The 16,086-nt window shown below is 36.3% G+C and overlaps 1 protein-coding gene across 7 annotated transcripts in view; it reads left to right on the top strand.

Annotated features, from left to right (window-relative positions):
• The window catches only part of PUM1 (pumilio RNA binding family member 1), a 118,354-nt gene that overhangs the window by 17,210 nt on the left and 85,058 nt on the right, over positions 1-16,086 (top strand). For all 7 annotated transcript variants that reach the window (XM_054571878.1, XM_054571877.1, XM_054571874.1 and 4 more), the window contains exon 3: positions 12,448-12,516. In XM_054571878.1, the coding sequence (XP_054427853.1) occupies positions 12,448-12,516 (69 nt within the window). The remainder of the gene's footprint in view (positions 1-12,447; positions 12,517-16,086) is intronic.

Genomic DNA, 16,086 nt, shown 5'->3' with positions numbered 1-16,086 from the left:
CCGCTGAGCCACACCAGCCAGGGCTGTAATTAAAAATTTGGTACATATTTCCACATTGTTCTCCAGCTAGATTGGACCAATTTAAAGTGCCACTGACATTCTCTGAGTATTCTTTATCCATTTTTTTCTGTTGGTGTGTACAAGGTCTGTCCAGAAGGTATCCAGCCATGTAATATTAAAAATAGAGACATTTATTGAAGAAGATTCAAGATACAGGAAACATTGTATGTAGGACAGTGATGCCTCAGTCCCCTTCAAAGTAGGCACCTTGGAACCTCATACAGTTCTCCCACGTCACCATCAGCTGTTCCCTCCTGTTTTCCTGAATCTCATTGATGGTCTGAAATCTCTTCCCTTTCAAAGGTGATTTTAGTTTTGGGAAAAGCCAGAAGTTGCAACGTGCCAAATCTGGGCTACAGTGGGGCTGAATCACCTGAGTGATTTGACATTTTGCCAAAAAACTCTGCTTGAGATGTGGGTGGGTGCGTTGTCGTGATGAAGCTGCCAATCACCAGTTGCCCATAGCTGTGGCCTTCTGAATCATTGAATAGTTTCCGTGGAGGAATGTTCCAACTTAATGCAAAATTTAATGCAGATTTATTGCTCTACTCACTCAGTCATTTTGAATGTGATGGCCATACAGTACACTTGCTCACTAAACGGCGCCTATCACCCCTGCTGACTAGTACAGTGAAGTCATTACTGTTCACGCATACACATTCCAGTTTACTCTCCTTGGCCGCCAGGTTACATAATGTCGTGCAAACCATTCTACTTATATTAAACAATGGCTCTACTTTCTGGACAGACCTTGTATATTATTTTCCTAGATTGATATGACTTGTTTTATATGTCTTTTAACTTTGTTTACTCTGTTTTGCAATTCAGAATTTAAAATGTGTGTAATCATAAGTGTTGGTCTTTTGCTTTTGACTTCTTTGTGTTCACAAGTCATCCCTCACCCAGTCTTCTGTTTCTTGTAATATTTTTATAGTTCTATTTTTATATTTTCATTTTTAATTCATTTGGAGTTTATTTCTGTATATCATATGTAAGAAGTTATAATGTAATTTTACTTTTCTCAAATGGGTAACTAGTGATCCTAGTACCATTTATTGATTTGAAAAGACCTCCTTTATAATACATTAAGCCTTCCTGTGTATGTGGATCTGTTTTGACTCTTCTTTTTATTGTTGTGTTTATTCTTACTGTAGGGCTAGAATTAAAAAAAAATACCTTTATTAAACTGTAATTGATGTAACAAAATGCATGCATTTTAAACATATAATTTGACAGGTTTTGACATTAAAATATTCACTTGTGATAACATCACTAAAATTTAATAATTCCCATTTTCTCCAGAAGTTTCATTGGCCCTTTTTAATTTCCCCCAACAGCAAGCACTGATCGGCTTTCTGCTTAGGTCTAGACTTTTAATTATTGTATTTTAATGAGATTTGGAATAGTAAAAGAATTGTTAAAGAATAACCAGCATCCCCTATTGCCCAAGGTTTTGACTTGCAGTTCTAGTTGCTTGGATGTTCCTCTTTCAGGTATCTATAAAAGTTGTTCCCTCACCTCCTTCCTTTGCTTAAATGTTACCTTTTCAGTGAGGCCTTCCATGAACATTATTTAAATTGCAGTTTTGACCCTGGCTGATGGGGCTCAGTGGATTGAGTGCTGGCCTGTCAGTGGTTTAATTCCCGGTCAGGGCACATGCCTGGGTTGTGGGCCAGGTTTGCAGATATGTGAGAGGCAACTGATCTGTGTATCTCTCGCACATAGATGTTTCTCTCCTTCTCTTTCTCCCTTCTCTCTAAAATAAGTAAATAAAATCTAAAACAAAAAAAATTGCAGTTTTGTCCCACTTCCCTGCTTAATTTTCTCAATAGCTTTTATCAACATTTTGTTGTTTACTCTCCAGAATGTTTGCAGCGAGGATTTATTGTTTTTAAAATTCAGAATGACCAAAAAGCCATTATTTATTGTTTTTTTTAAAAAAGATTTATTTCTTTATTTATTTTTAGAGAGAGGAGAGGGGAGGGAGAAAGGGAGAGAACCTGCAACACAGGTATGTGTTCTGACTGGGAATTTAACTCCTGACCTTTTGTTTCAAGGGAGGACGATCCAACTAACAGCCGCTTGGGCCAGGGCTGGCTTACTACTCTGTACTGCCTTGTGGGTTTTAATTTCGCTAGAAATTTTTGTGTATATATATCTATATTTATTCTCTTCTTCAATAGATAAATCACTTTTCAGAAGTCTCTCTTTTATGCTTTCAGGATGAAATTTCCGTTCCCTGGTTAAGTGGTTTTCTCCCTATAGTTTCATGATTGATTTCCTTTGCTCATCCTTGAATTAATAGAGAAGAGTCCTAGAGTTTTGGCCACAGATGGGCTGTGTGGATTGTTGTTGTAGCTTCACATAATACAGCTGGGTGGCAGGGTAACATGCACGGCTCCTTCTCTTCTTTAGCGTTTCTAGCAGGCTTTAATCTAGTTCTGGTTTGGTCTAGATGGATCTTCTGTCTTTTTTGCCTACAAGTTGGAATACCCAAACATTTGATTCCCTATATAGGACATTGGTTAAGAGTCAAACTCTGGAGTTAGTCTGCCTGTGTAACATTGGACAAGTTATTTAATCCTTCTCTGCTTTAGTTTCCTCCACTGTAAAAATGGGAGGGGGGAGGGGAAGGGGGATAATTAGGAATTATTTCATAGTTTGAAAATTAACTAACGCACATTTCCATCCAGGACATAGCTATTAAGTACTTATCATTATAACAATTATTATGTATGGCATAGAAGGCTCATTCTATTTCTCCTCTTTTTCACAGTGCTGTCCCTATGGAAACTGCTTCTAATTATACCAATAGCTAACCTTTTTATTTATTGTTGGATATCCTATCCCTCTTCCCATTTCTTATTGTTAAAAATGATTGTGCAGTGAGCACCTTTGCTTATAAAACCTATTTTTATTTTGGTATTTAAGATGTTTCTGGCCCTGGCTGGTGTGGCTCAGTGGATTGAGTGCTGACCTGTGAACTGAAGGGTTGCCAGTTCGATTCCCAGTCAGGGCACATGCCTGGGTTGCAGGTAGAGCCTCCCAGTTAGGGGCGCATGAGAGGCAATCACACATTGATGTTTCCCTCCCTTTCCCCTCTCTCTAAAAATAAATAAAATCTTTTTTTTTTTTTTTTTAAGAAAAGGTGTTTCTGGAAGAGGATTATGGGTTTGAAAGATATTAATATTTTGAAGACTTAAAGTTGTCGATTTTCAGCTTTTTTTTCCATAGGCATTATAGAGAATGTAGAAACTAAAGAAGCTTTAAGTTAACGTTTGAGTGTATTACCTTCCTATCTAATTTTGTGTGTATCACTATGTGGGAATATATACATGTCTTTTTATATACACAGGTTTGTAGCCTACTTTAGAATCCTTAAGCATATATATTTTCCTCAGTTTAGAAATTGAAAAAAACATTTTAAATAGCTGCATAAAATTTTATAAATGAATACATGGTATATTTAATCATTTCTGTTATATTTAAACTTCTTCCACTTCTCCCATTACAGTACCAGGTTGAAGATCTTTTGATAACAAATCTTTTACGTTATATCTGATTATTTGCTTAGGCTAAATTCATAGATGTGGAATTAACTGTGTCAGAGGGCATGAGCACTTATAAAACTTGGTGCATATTGGCATTCCTTATTGAAAAGATTGGAAAAGGATGACAAAGTATTCTTTGAAGCAGGATAAGAACCATTTCAAAGAAGCTTGCTCTAGAAGTTCCATTTCTGCTATTTTATCATTCCTAAGACTAAGGGTAATTTTTCATATTACAAATATTTGTATGTATTGCCTGTCATGTTTTTAATACTATGGAGATTACTTTTAGGGAGATAAGACAAAACACCGTGGCACTATTGATAAAGTGCATTTTGCTATTTGAGGAGAGAACATTAAGGCATGTGTGCATGGTCTTTGAACCTTAATCTGCATTTCTCCAACTCAGGGAGAGCAAATTAGTCTTTGTGTATCTGCCAGCTCACCCTGCCTTGCCTTAATACACAGAGACTACACTATGGACATGCCTTGATAGTTTTCCCTCTGAACTTATATATCAGAATTGTCATTTTCTCTCGTGGTCGGAGATGTACATCTATTAGAAAATATTCACTGTCTTATTTGTAGAAAATTTATATTGGTGGCTGTGGAGGTGCATGATTTGTTTTCTTTCACAAACTTCTTGTGGTAGAGGTTCTTATAAAGCTATTCTGCCTACTATTACATGTCCATTAGTGAACCCAAGCGATGACAAGTAAGTCTCAAAAAACTTTGGAAAAGCTAATTCTGTGCCTTTATTTGTGGACACATATTTATTACTTTCACATTACTTATATGGATTCCTGCACTCTGCTAGTAAGATTGTTCCTGGTTCTGTTGATGGCAAATATATTAAATTTCATTTCATTTTTTGAAAATAGCCTGATATTTTCAGATTTACCACACCTGATTTAAGAACTTTCAGATGAACATTTTTAATTTCCCCTCCTTTTTTTTATATGCCATTTGTTGAGATTGGTATTTCGGAATGAAACTTTTTACTGCTCATGAAGACCTTTTGATCTGTTCTCCATGTGCAAATAACCCTTTTTTAAAATATAAATATGATCTTCTGAATAGCTGGGTAGGAGTCTCATGATTTTGGAATTGGTTCTTTTGGAAGTCAAGGAGATGCCATTCAACTAGATGGCTATATGTAGTAGTTTCCAGACAAGCAAAGATAAGATTTATCATTATCTTGAGTTTTACACTTTTTATTAGGTTCTTTGCTATCTATTAAAATAGTTTCTCTCTCTAGTTAAAATGGCCTTGTCCTCATTATTGATTTTAGTTTGATCATAATTGGTGAAATTAAGGAAGAAAAAGGCTGTTCGAACCAGCAGTGGTGAGGATTTTATATTTAAAGGTCACTAGTATCATAGGTTTATTAACTTATTTTGAAAATACATTCTTTCTACTTTCTAAATTGTGTATGTCTCAGCAGTGTTGTGATTTGTACATGATGTATATATTTTGCTAGTCTTTTAGCAAAGTTAAGGTTTGATAATTTAATTATGGTTTATCACTTGGGTCTATTAGCCATCCTAGCAGAATGCCATCAACACATTAGATAATCTGTAACTTTCATAGTACATATTTACTTTAATTGCTAAGGGCAGTAGCAATCTTTTTTAATAAGAAAAAGTTTATTTAGAAGGTCAAAGGGGTAGAGGAAGTGAACTGTAGAACAAATTGACTCAGGAAACGAATTACAGAGGCAAAAGTAGAGCCCTTGGAAGCTTAGGGGAGAGAAAGGTAAAGGTAATGTTCCTGGGGGGCAGGGAGGAAGAGGGGGAAAACACTGGAAGTGCATAGGCAGTAGCAATTTCAGTAGCAATTTTTTAAAAAGGTTTTATTTATTTATTTGTAGAGAAAGAGGAAGGGAGGGAGAAAGAGAGGGCAGAGAGGGAGAGAAACATCAATGTGTGGCCGCCTTACCCCGAATCCCCATCCAGGGACTTGGCCCACAACCCAGGCATGTACCCTGACTGGGAACTGAACCAGTGACCCTTTGGTTTACAGGCTGAGGCTCAATCCACTGAGCTACACCAGCCAGGGCTCAGTAGCAATTTTAATGATAAATAAAAAATTGGAAGTGTAGCCTGATCCTGGCTGATGTGGTGACTTCATTCCCGCCCCCGATCATGGAAGAGTGTAAAAATAGCGTAGTGATCTTGAACAAACAACTGTTTAACCCAGGTGTGGTGGAGCTTTTATGTGTGCCTGTGATGAGAACAGAAACGTAGTAAAGGGTATACAGACCTGAATTTGATATCCACTTCTGGTCTTTATCAGCTGTATTTATGAATTTGGACAAATCACGTCTTTGGACCTTGGTTTCCCCGTATATAAAATAGAATGTCTGTTTTGCGGGACAGTGCCTTGAAACTCGGCAAATGCTGGTATTTAGTATTGTTATTGAGAGCATATGGAAAATTCATAAGTAAGACAATGTAGTAGAGTTTGCAATGTAGTAGAGTAAGCCAAAAGAGAAGCTTTTCGTTCTTTTCCCTTCTCCAGTCATCAAGAAGAATGCTAATTTATTTATATTTTATTCGAGCAATCATATAGGGATTACAAAATAGAGATAAGAACCACCTGCATTTTCAGATCCTTAAGACTATTAAGAAGATCATGATGAAGCATATGGAGAATTAATAGGACAGGGCCTGGCACTAAGTCAGTTTCAGTGATTATTGTTGTTATTGTTTATAATACAGATACATAGTGAGGCAGAAGATGCTGTGATACAGACTTACTAGGTTTTTTTCCCTTTAATGATTAAATTCAAATTAGGTTAATTCTCATAATGCATTTTGTCTTCTCATTGCTCAGGTTTCTTTTACTTTTGCCTGGCTTTTTCTCACTGGTATCTCCTTTGCAAAGTGGTTCTTGGCACCGACTCTTCTGCTGATTTTGTTCTGGATCTATGTTTGTGAAATGGAGCCATCATGATCTAGGCTTGCCTGTGCCAAAAATCCCCCAGGAGAACAAAGAAGGCAGGTGTGGAGGGGAAAAGCACCTGACAATTTAGCTTCAGAGGCTGGGGAAATAAATATCCTAGTAAAAGCAGCTTTAGTCTCAAGGTATAGAAATCTATTCTAGTTAGCAAAAATTCAGGGCATTAAATTGAAGACCAGGGATTCTCCTTGAACCCCAGAGCACTGGGAGGCTTTCTGTTTCCATAGTCTCTTGTCTGCTGCTTTTTTCTTCAGTGCATTCTTTCTCTTCTCTATGTTGCTCATCATCATCATCTGCTTATTTACCAAGTTATACTTGACCCAAAATGACAGCCGCAACTGCTAAGTCTTTAGGAAATTTCAGTTTATTTTACCATTGCTATCTTGCCCAGATACTAAGAGAGAAATCTGATTTGGTCAGCGTATCACTTTTTTTTTAAAACCAGATAATAGGGAAATATTTTTAGTATAATTGTATGTGGCCAGAGGCTGTGGAAATCACAAAGTTTCCCTTTTTTAGGCAGGGTTCTTAGAACATGTCTGTTACAGAAAATAATTTTTAAAATGTTGATTTGTTGAATTTTATTTTTCCAAGTGTAATATATAGCTATGAGTTACTCTTTTAAAATATAAACTTCCATTGTTATTTAATAAGTACCAATTCAGTGTTACCCTTGAGTCCGAGTTTGTTTCTTTTGTATAAGCAACAGAGAACTGGTTTAACTGGCTCAACTAAAGGGACATTCATTGTCAAGACATAGTGAGCAGTTACAGGACAGTAATCCATGGACGGTAGTGCTAACGAAGTACGGCCAAGCAAGAACTGAACTAGAATGCTATCCAAACTTTGTCTTTCTTAGATCTTTTATTCTGGATGGGCTGCCGTGGTATCTGTTTTATTTTGTTCTTTGAGGTTTAATGTTCCAATAATATCTGCTTGAAAAACTGATAAATTATAATTCATAAAGTATTTGGATCATTAACTTCTTTATTTTTTAAAAGATTTTATTTATTTATTTTTAGAGAGAGACGAAGGGAGGGAGAAAAAGAGGGTTGCCTGTAACACACCCCAGCTGGGGACAGGGCCAGCAACTTAGGCATGTGCCATGACCAAGAATCGAACCGATGAACTTTTGCTTTGCAGTATGATGCTCAACCAGTTGAGTCACGCCAGTTAGGGCTGGATCACACTTCTTACACTCGGATTCCTCTGTGCCTAAGTCTGAGTTTCAATTTTTTTTATTTGACTGTAATGTTGGCTGGCAAAAAGAGGAACAAAAATCTAAATACAGAGGTAGGAGGAGAATCAGGAGACCATAGTGGTATGGAAGTCATGGAATGAAAGAATTTTAGATGACATTACTGAGATTCTTTTTAACAAAATGATAACTGAAAGAATATAGGCTTCAGCTAGTGATGATTTTTTTAAAAAGTTTCTGAATGGATGAGAATAAATAATGGAAGTTTCTGGGAATTGATTATCTGGGAATTGAGAGAGAGAAAAATGGATGTACTCTGAAATGCTAACTAGTAGTAAATAAGTTAGATGTTCACATATCTAGGTACTTCTAATATATTGATTATGAAAATGCCAAAACAGAGCCTCGTGCCGCCCTCAACCTTTCCCCGCCAGGAATGAGCAAAGCATGCCCTGTACTAACTGAGGGTAGGGAAAGAAGGGATGACTATGTGGAAGAGGCATTTCAGTAGCTTAAAGAAGTTAATCTTTGAGGTGGATACAGTTGAGTAAATGCCTACTAAATTGGACATTTTGTCTCATTTAATCATTACATCAAACTTGTAAAAGCAGCCCATTATGTCAGTTTTACATATGCAAAAACAATGAGGTATGTATCATTCATTGGTGATTTTTTTAAAAGATTTTATTTATCGTATTTTGCTGTGTATAATGTGTACTTTTTTGCCCAAATTTTTGAGGGAAAAATAAGGATGCTCATTATACATGGGTAGTACCTGAAATACCTTGCGACTGTTCTTGTGTTTTGTAATTATTTGTTACATAAAACTTCTTGTACCATAATGTGTTAAAAAATAAGTATTAAAATTCCTTTATAATATAAAAAACAAGTACCTAAATAGAAATAAAAAATTGAATTAAAAAATTAAAATGAAAGATTTTTTTCCTCTGGCAAAGTTGGGACCAAAAACGTGGATATGCTTATCCACAGGAGCACATTATACACTGTCAAATACAGTATTTTTAGAGAGAGGGGAAGGGAGGGAGAAAGAAAGGGAGAGAGGTTGCCTCTTGCACATCCCTAAATGGGGACCTGGCCTGCCACCCAGGCATGTGCCCTGACTGGAAATTGAATGGGCCACCCTTTGGTTCACAGGCCAACACTCAATCCACTGAGCCACACAGGCCCGGGCTAGAATATGATTCTTAAAATAAAGGTTTGTGATGCTTTTGCTTAATGTTTTATTTTCCAAATCTGATGTATTGTTCTGGGTTCATCTCTTTTGATTTTATAACTTTCCTATATGGTAAGGTACCAGCTTAATTTGCTAAACTATGGTTCTAGTTAGGTCAGAAACCCTGTTAGAAGGCTTACAAAAGAAAATTCTGGGATCTGGGAAAGGGAAGGGAAACTCAGAAGCATAGGTCATGTTATGTGGATGCTATCATTGGGTGGGATGAAGAGAAGAATATTGAGGTAGGTCAGGCACTGAAGTAGTCATCTTGTTTTGACTCTTTAATAAATGGAGCAGGAGATGCCTTTCTAGGGAGGGGGGCAGCCCTAGAGAAAGTCCTGGGTGGGCATGAGAAAGTGTAATTCCTGGCAAGTAGCCCAAAGAGAGAAATAGGAAATAATTTTGTGAAATCAGAGGAGATAGATAATATTAGTTAGTGCAAAGGAGTCTTAGAGACATTTAGCAAAAATGAAAGAAATAATAAGTAGTACTAGAAATTAACATTGACCGGCCACTCAAATTGAATTCTAGAGAAAGGAGAGTTTGGGTACAGGAACTTTAAAATATTAATGTCTTGATGGGAGCATTTACTCTGATTATAGTTTACAGCCAGCGTTTCTCCTTTATAATAGAACAGGCTTTTTATTATTTGCCTATAATATTTCTTACATGTCTACATCTTCATTCTTTGATTTCTCTTGATGTCTGAGCATCTTCTGATTGTTGTTTTTATTTCTTAGGAAGGACCTTGTCTGGAGAGTCTGCCTGGTATTGATGACCATACCAGATGTAGCTCTCATTTTAAACATTAAGTTCCTTATTAGTTAAAAACAGTTTGTGAGAATGATTCGTGTTTTTTTGGTGTAGTCAACTATGGACAAAATGGTTGAATTAGAGTTTCTGGACTAGCCAAATCTTCACAAAGTGCAGCTGTTTTCTCAAATGTCCTACAGGAGGTAGGATGGTAGTACAAAAGTGAGGCAGAGGGAGACACCTTGCAAGAGGGAGGAGGGCTGGAGGTGAAGAGAGAGCTAAAGAGAGAGAGAGGAGACCTGAGAGAGTGAGCTAGTGAGCAAGGAAGTGGTGAGAGAGAATGGTGGGTGGGAAGATAGGATAGTGGAGATTGCTACAAGGGGACAGTGGACATATTTAAAGGTAGGGGGAAGAGACAGTGGAAAGCAAAGACAGACCAAAGGAGCGTACTTTCAAAGCCTACAGCAGAGACAGAGGCAGTTTTATCTGGGGGTAGAAACTTCCTGTGGCTGCCTAGGCAGCTTGGCGATGGAGGAAGGATCTTGCTCTTTAAATTGGAAGACCTGGATTTAGATCCTAGTAATGCCATTTAGGTCCTCATTCCTACTTAAAAATGGTTAGGGAAGTCATTTCTCCAAGGCTCTGTTTTCTAATCTCTTAAATGGGAAATGACATTTAAGTTTTGATGATTGCATAAATATGTGTATTGCTTGTTTTGTCTTTGCCTAGCCCTCCTGCATTTTCCTTTGGAAATAATAAATAGAATTTCCAATGTTCTTGGTTAAAACTATTTGTAGATTTTTGGAAGAAATATCTAGCTATAGTTACTAAGTGTATGATTAGAGTCCACAGAAAGAGTCAAGATACAGTGCTTTATGCATTTGATTTACATGCTTTGTAAATGTTTACTCTGACCTGAAGGCTCAAAATGTAGACATATGTAGAGTTACCAGCTAACATCCTGTCTTTATCCTCACACACCCCTTTATTTTTACTCCGTATAGTTTAGGAGCTTACTCAGTATGCTTACCTAAATAAACACTTTAGAGTATAGTCGTATCTTCTTTTTCAAGGTCTTTTTCAAACTTTTACCACAATAACAAGCCTTGTCTCTGTTCTTATGGCTGAATTTTAGCTTCATTTTGAATTTTATAAATTTATATTTTTAGCAAGCATCCCAAAGCTCTTACATCTTAGTGACCCCGTGTGTCACCTGTAGCATAGTATCAGCTCTGAGTTTTGAAAATAATGTGATTTAAAACAATGCAACTGTATTTTTATGTCATGCCAGTTGTTAAATTAAGATTATTGGGTGATATACAGGTAGCATGTTAATAAAATCCTTAAATTGGTTCCCTGAGCTATATTGTGGTTCATGCTTTCCATACTCTTCCTTCTCCCTGCCTGGCCCTAGCTTGACCTTCTTTGCATATGCCCACTGCTGATAATTGTATGCCTATGTTGGGAGGCAGTGATGATCAGATGATGGGGTTTGAGAGAGTCCTGCCTCAGGTAATCAGCAGTCTTTCTCAGGTAGGCTTAATAGCTTTCTTCATTTTTTTAAATTGCTTTTTAGAGAGAGATAGAGATAGAGATAGATTTGTTGTTTGACTTAATTATGCATTCATTGGTTGTTTCTTGTATATGCTCTGACCAGGGATCGAACCTGTAACCTTGGCATACTGAGACAATGCTCTTACCAACTGAGCTACCCAGCCAGGATGAGAATAGCCTTGCTCTTTAATAAACAAGGAACGGTACTCTAACCTAAGGCAGCAGAGGTGGCTTGCTGCTGGAAACTGAGAGGAGCAGCAGATGACAGCAAAGTGTTTTTGAATTTTGATTGTTTTTAATAATCTGTTTCATATTTCAGCCTAATCTTAACATTACCTTGTAATAATGATGGTGGGGATGAGTTAATTTGAAGTCTAGAAAAGATTGTTATAATGTGGGTAGTACATTTAATGACAGGTAAAGTTGGAAGGAATTCTTGTGATACGTGCCATTTTTTTCCCCCTCTGATTTTGAAATTCTAGCAGTCTCCCCAAGATCTTCCAGTATGGAGAAATGTTGGGGCACTCTGTTATAAAATTTGCAGCACCTTTCCCTGAGGTTTTTAAAAAAAGTACTGGATTGGCTCTGGCTGGGTAGTTCAGTCAGTTACAGTGTCATCCCAATATGCCAAGGTTGTGGGTTTGATCCCATGAGGGCACATACGAGGATCAACCAATGAATACATAAATAAGTTGAACAACAAATCGATCAGTCTCTCTCTTTCCCCCCACCCCAACCCCACCTCCATCCCCACCCCCGGCTCAGCAGCCAGGTTTACGTTACATAATCATCTTCATATATGATTACCATTTAGTATGTTGGTTTTTACTTATTAAATCAAATGTATGAAAAGTAGCTAACATAATTCTCATGTGATGTAATTTGCTTTTTCTTTTTTTGGATTATGTGCTTTTCATGTTTTGAAAACAAAAGGGAATGGGAGGGGAGAAAGCAGGGGTGTTTGCTGAATCCTGATGGTTAAAGGTAAGTGAATGTTTAATCTCAGTCACTTGAAAATTGTTACTGTCTTTGTCAATATCTGAAAGTCAACATAGAAAAGCTTTTCAGTTGTTTTTAATGTGTATGTAAAGTTCAAGATGCTGACTTGAAACTTTCCCCTCCTCTATTCTGAACAATAGGTACGTTCTATGGATGAACTGAATCATGATTTTCAAGCACTTGCTCTGGAGGGAAGAGCGATGGGAGAGGTAAGTGAACTGGTGTGTCAGAAAAGTGGGTCTGTTTTTAAGGGAAGGCTGGAGCTGTCTTTCATCAGATGTGTCCAAATCTAGTCTCCAGAAGTATGTGCTTGCTTTTTCCTTGTTGCCATTCCTCATGATAGGAATCAAATGTTGCAGAATTTTGTTAAAACAATCTCATTATAAGAATAATGCTAATCTTAGCTTAAAGTCTTAAAAACAAAACAAAGCAACCAAAATATGAGCACAAATTATTGAATATTTACCAGTCAGTTGTAAGTTGAGGTATTACAATTTTACAAAATAATTTAATTTTATATGCATCAAATGTCCTTATCTTTGTTTCACATCCCGTTGCTTGTCGAAAGAAGACTTAGATTGGTTGCTAATCAGAGTATGTTGATAATCTATTTATAGAGCAGTGCCATTTTTGAGGAAGTTGTTTAGAGCTCCATTGTGAAGAGGAAGTTGTTAGGTTTCTGATTAAATAATTCCAGAAGTAGAGGCTGAGCCAGTCATCCCTTATTTACATAGACTTCAGAAACAAGAATTTTGGTTTGTAATGTTTAAATTTGCAAAAACAAAATTTGCTATCATCCATTACATTGGTAGGGAAGATTGCTATGATTCTAAAAGAAAGGGATGTATAGAAGAAGTAGTCAACTTCTGGTGATTCTGGTTGTTGACAATAAGAATGTATTGATGATAATGTAGAACATACAATTTGAATTGCTAAAGATGTTACAGGTTCATAAACTGGGAGTATTGACCTGTATTCTCTTGTTCTAGAGAGAGTTACCTTAGATATTTTTTCTTCTGTTTTATTTTTTGTGTATCTAATATTTAAAATTTCCCATATCTATTTTAATGTTTTAAATGAAGGGATAATAGGTGTATTCTGGATTCTTTTTATACCATTCATTAAATATGTTTGTTCTTTGATTTAGCCAATATTCTGTGATCCAGGCACTGTGCTAGGTTCTGAGGATTCAAAATTAAGATAATTTCTTTCCTGATTTATAAGAAATATTTGCAGATGTACCTTGTGGTTAGATATTAAATAGTTAAACTCTTTTGGTCCTGAGATTCTTACTTCCTTTGTTATAAGATTTGTTTGTAGCTTTTCTGAATCCTTTTGTGGTCAGAGTCCAGTGTCCTATCATTTTAAGTTCATGGCTTTTTGGTCTGTTCCTGTTTTTTTCCCTAGCACTTTAAGAGAAGATTGGTGTCATTGTGTTTCTTGTGCTTGTTTAGTATTATTGAAACAGTGCACATCAATAAACCCTACATGGATTAGGATACAAGATTTTCTAAATTAATTTCTGGAGCAAAGCTTGAACAGAGTTAATAGATATGTCTCATAATACATATAGATGGGGAAACTCCATTTATTTTCTTTTCACTTCTGTGATTCTAACCTGGTTCACTCCACCAAAAATACAATCCCAGGTTTTTAAAATCAATTACACAAAATAAAAACAGGGCCCTGTTGCTGTTTTGTAATCAAGACTTCATAATCTCTAATAGAGATTCTGAACAGAATTGACTAGAGAGTGAATTTTATTTAAATGACACTAACAGAAATACTTAAAAAATTTTTTTTGTTCAAAAATGCCTTTTTTTCTCAAGGTCTCCAAACCTCATCTTCATTTTTGTTAGAAATTCCACTTTTTGATAATATATATAGAATTCCTCAGACCTGTATCTAAACATAGGAAATAACTAAAGTGCTTTCCATCCAGCAGTACAATAGTAATAGGGTGTCACTCTTCCCTCTTTCCTAATTATTTATTCACCAAGTAATTACAACTGCTGTTTGTTAACCACCGATGATGCAGATGCTAAGGGGTTTGCATGCATTATTTCATCAATAACCCTATCTGCTATTATACAGAAAAGTAAAAAGACCAATAGAAATGAACTAATTTGCAGAGGGTCACATAACTAGTAAGTGGTGGGGCTGGGATTCCGACTTGGCTTCTTCTACAAACCATGTGACCTTAGAATAAACAAAGCCAATACTTGTAAGCTGATTGATGGTAAAAATTTCATTTTAGTAACCTTTATGAAAATTGATTTTGTGAAAGATTAAAAAATGCTTAATATACTCCCTTCTCAAAATCCAAATACTTACTGAAATTATTTTTTGAAAGCATAACCAGCGTATGCACGAAAGGGGACAAACTGTATGGAGTAAAGTTTCTGTACTCAAGGAACTTTCTTCACCTAGTTGAAGAAGCAAATGACAGAGTGCACCGTGTTTTGTATGTATGGTTTGAGTTTAGAAAAGGGAGTGATCAGTATCAGCAGGACTAATTTGTGATTACTCGAATGGAGGGGAGGCATAAGACTTGGGAATCATCTAGTGTGGTTAGGATTTGTACAGGTGCCAACTGGGAGAATAGAATGTTGGTTGGTTGTTTTGTTTTCTTCCTAGTGATAGAAGGGAGGTTGGCATAAGAGAAATAAAGGAAATGAGCTTTTGTAATAAAAATTTAAAAATGCACAGCTTCTAGTTAAACTTCGTTAAATTTCCCTTTAAGCAGTAAAACATCTCTGTGAGGCAATGTTTGTAAACATAGCCTTCATCCATATAAACACGAAAGTTTCAAGTAAATTGCATGGACTTTTAAGCTAGGCATAATATATTTTTGCTGCAGTTACTTTATTTGTATTTGTGTGTTGTGGGGGAAGAAGGGAGGGACACTTCATTAGAGTAAACAGTACTTATGTATACGAAGGTATGGATCTTTATGAGTCACAGAGAACTGGCCACATTGAAAGTAATTGATCTCTAGTAACATTCAGGCTGCTTGACTCTTGTTACTTTTTTTTCATCGAAGTCACTACAGAACTCTTGGTGTCACTTCGTAAGATTTAGAGCCTGTCTTAGTAGAAATCTTGCTGAAGAAGTGGCTTCTTAAAACATCACCCTCAAACCTTGCTGGTTGTTTGAAGTACAGTTGTTAGCTGAAGGACTAAAGAGTACAAGTGCTTTACTTCCCCCCCATTCTAGAAAGTCAGCATAAGAAGGAAGATAGGAAAATATCTCAGGATTAGGGCCACAAATTATTTTCAAATTTCATCCACTGCTTTCATTCAACTTAAAGTTCAAATTCTGAAAAATTTAGGGCACATATTTGAGTAGCTTTATTTACATATGAAAAGATTAGTCTGATAGTTGAGTATTCAAGAATGTATCTTTGTAATACTGAGGAAGGCTCACTAACCTTGGGTTTCTGAGCTCTGCTTCTGCATTGTTTTGGTTTGTGATCTTGCATGACTGGCTTGCTCCACCTGTAGGAGGGCTGCATTATTACTGTTCACGTACTAAAAGGAGTGGATTTCCAGAGAAGAGGGATTTTGGTTGGAAAGTACTTTGAGAGCCTTTGACAGAAAAGGCATTTTATTCTGCAGAGTTGGTTTTCTAACTTTTAAAAAACAAGAGCTTTTTTTTTTTTCAAGATTTCTTAATGTTTTATATGTGGTAAACTTGACATGGTAGTTTAAGGAAAGTTAAGATTGTAGTGATTATTTTTGGAGTACTCGAATGTATTTAGATGTGGCCCTTCATCTTTT

The sequence above is a fragment of the Pteronotus mesoamericanus genome, unplaced genomic scaffold (assembly GCF_021234165.1).
Source record: "Pteronotus mesoamericanus isolate MK-2021 breed Mesoamerican mustached bat unplaced genomic scaffold, CSHL_Meso_final contig_221, whole genome shotgun sequence".
Classification (NCBI taxonomy): Eukaryota; Metazoa; Chordata; class Mammalia; order Chiroptera; family Mormoopidae; genus Pteronotus; species Pteronotus mesoamericanus.
This window is presented reverse-complemented; position numbering and strand designations above follow the sequence as displayed.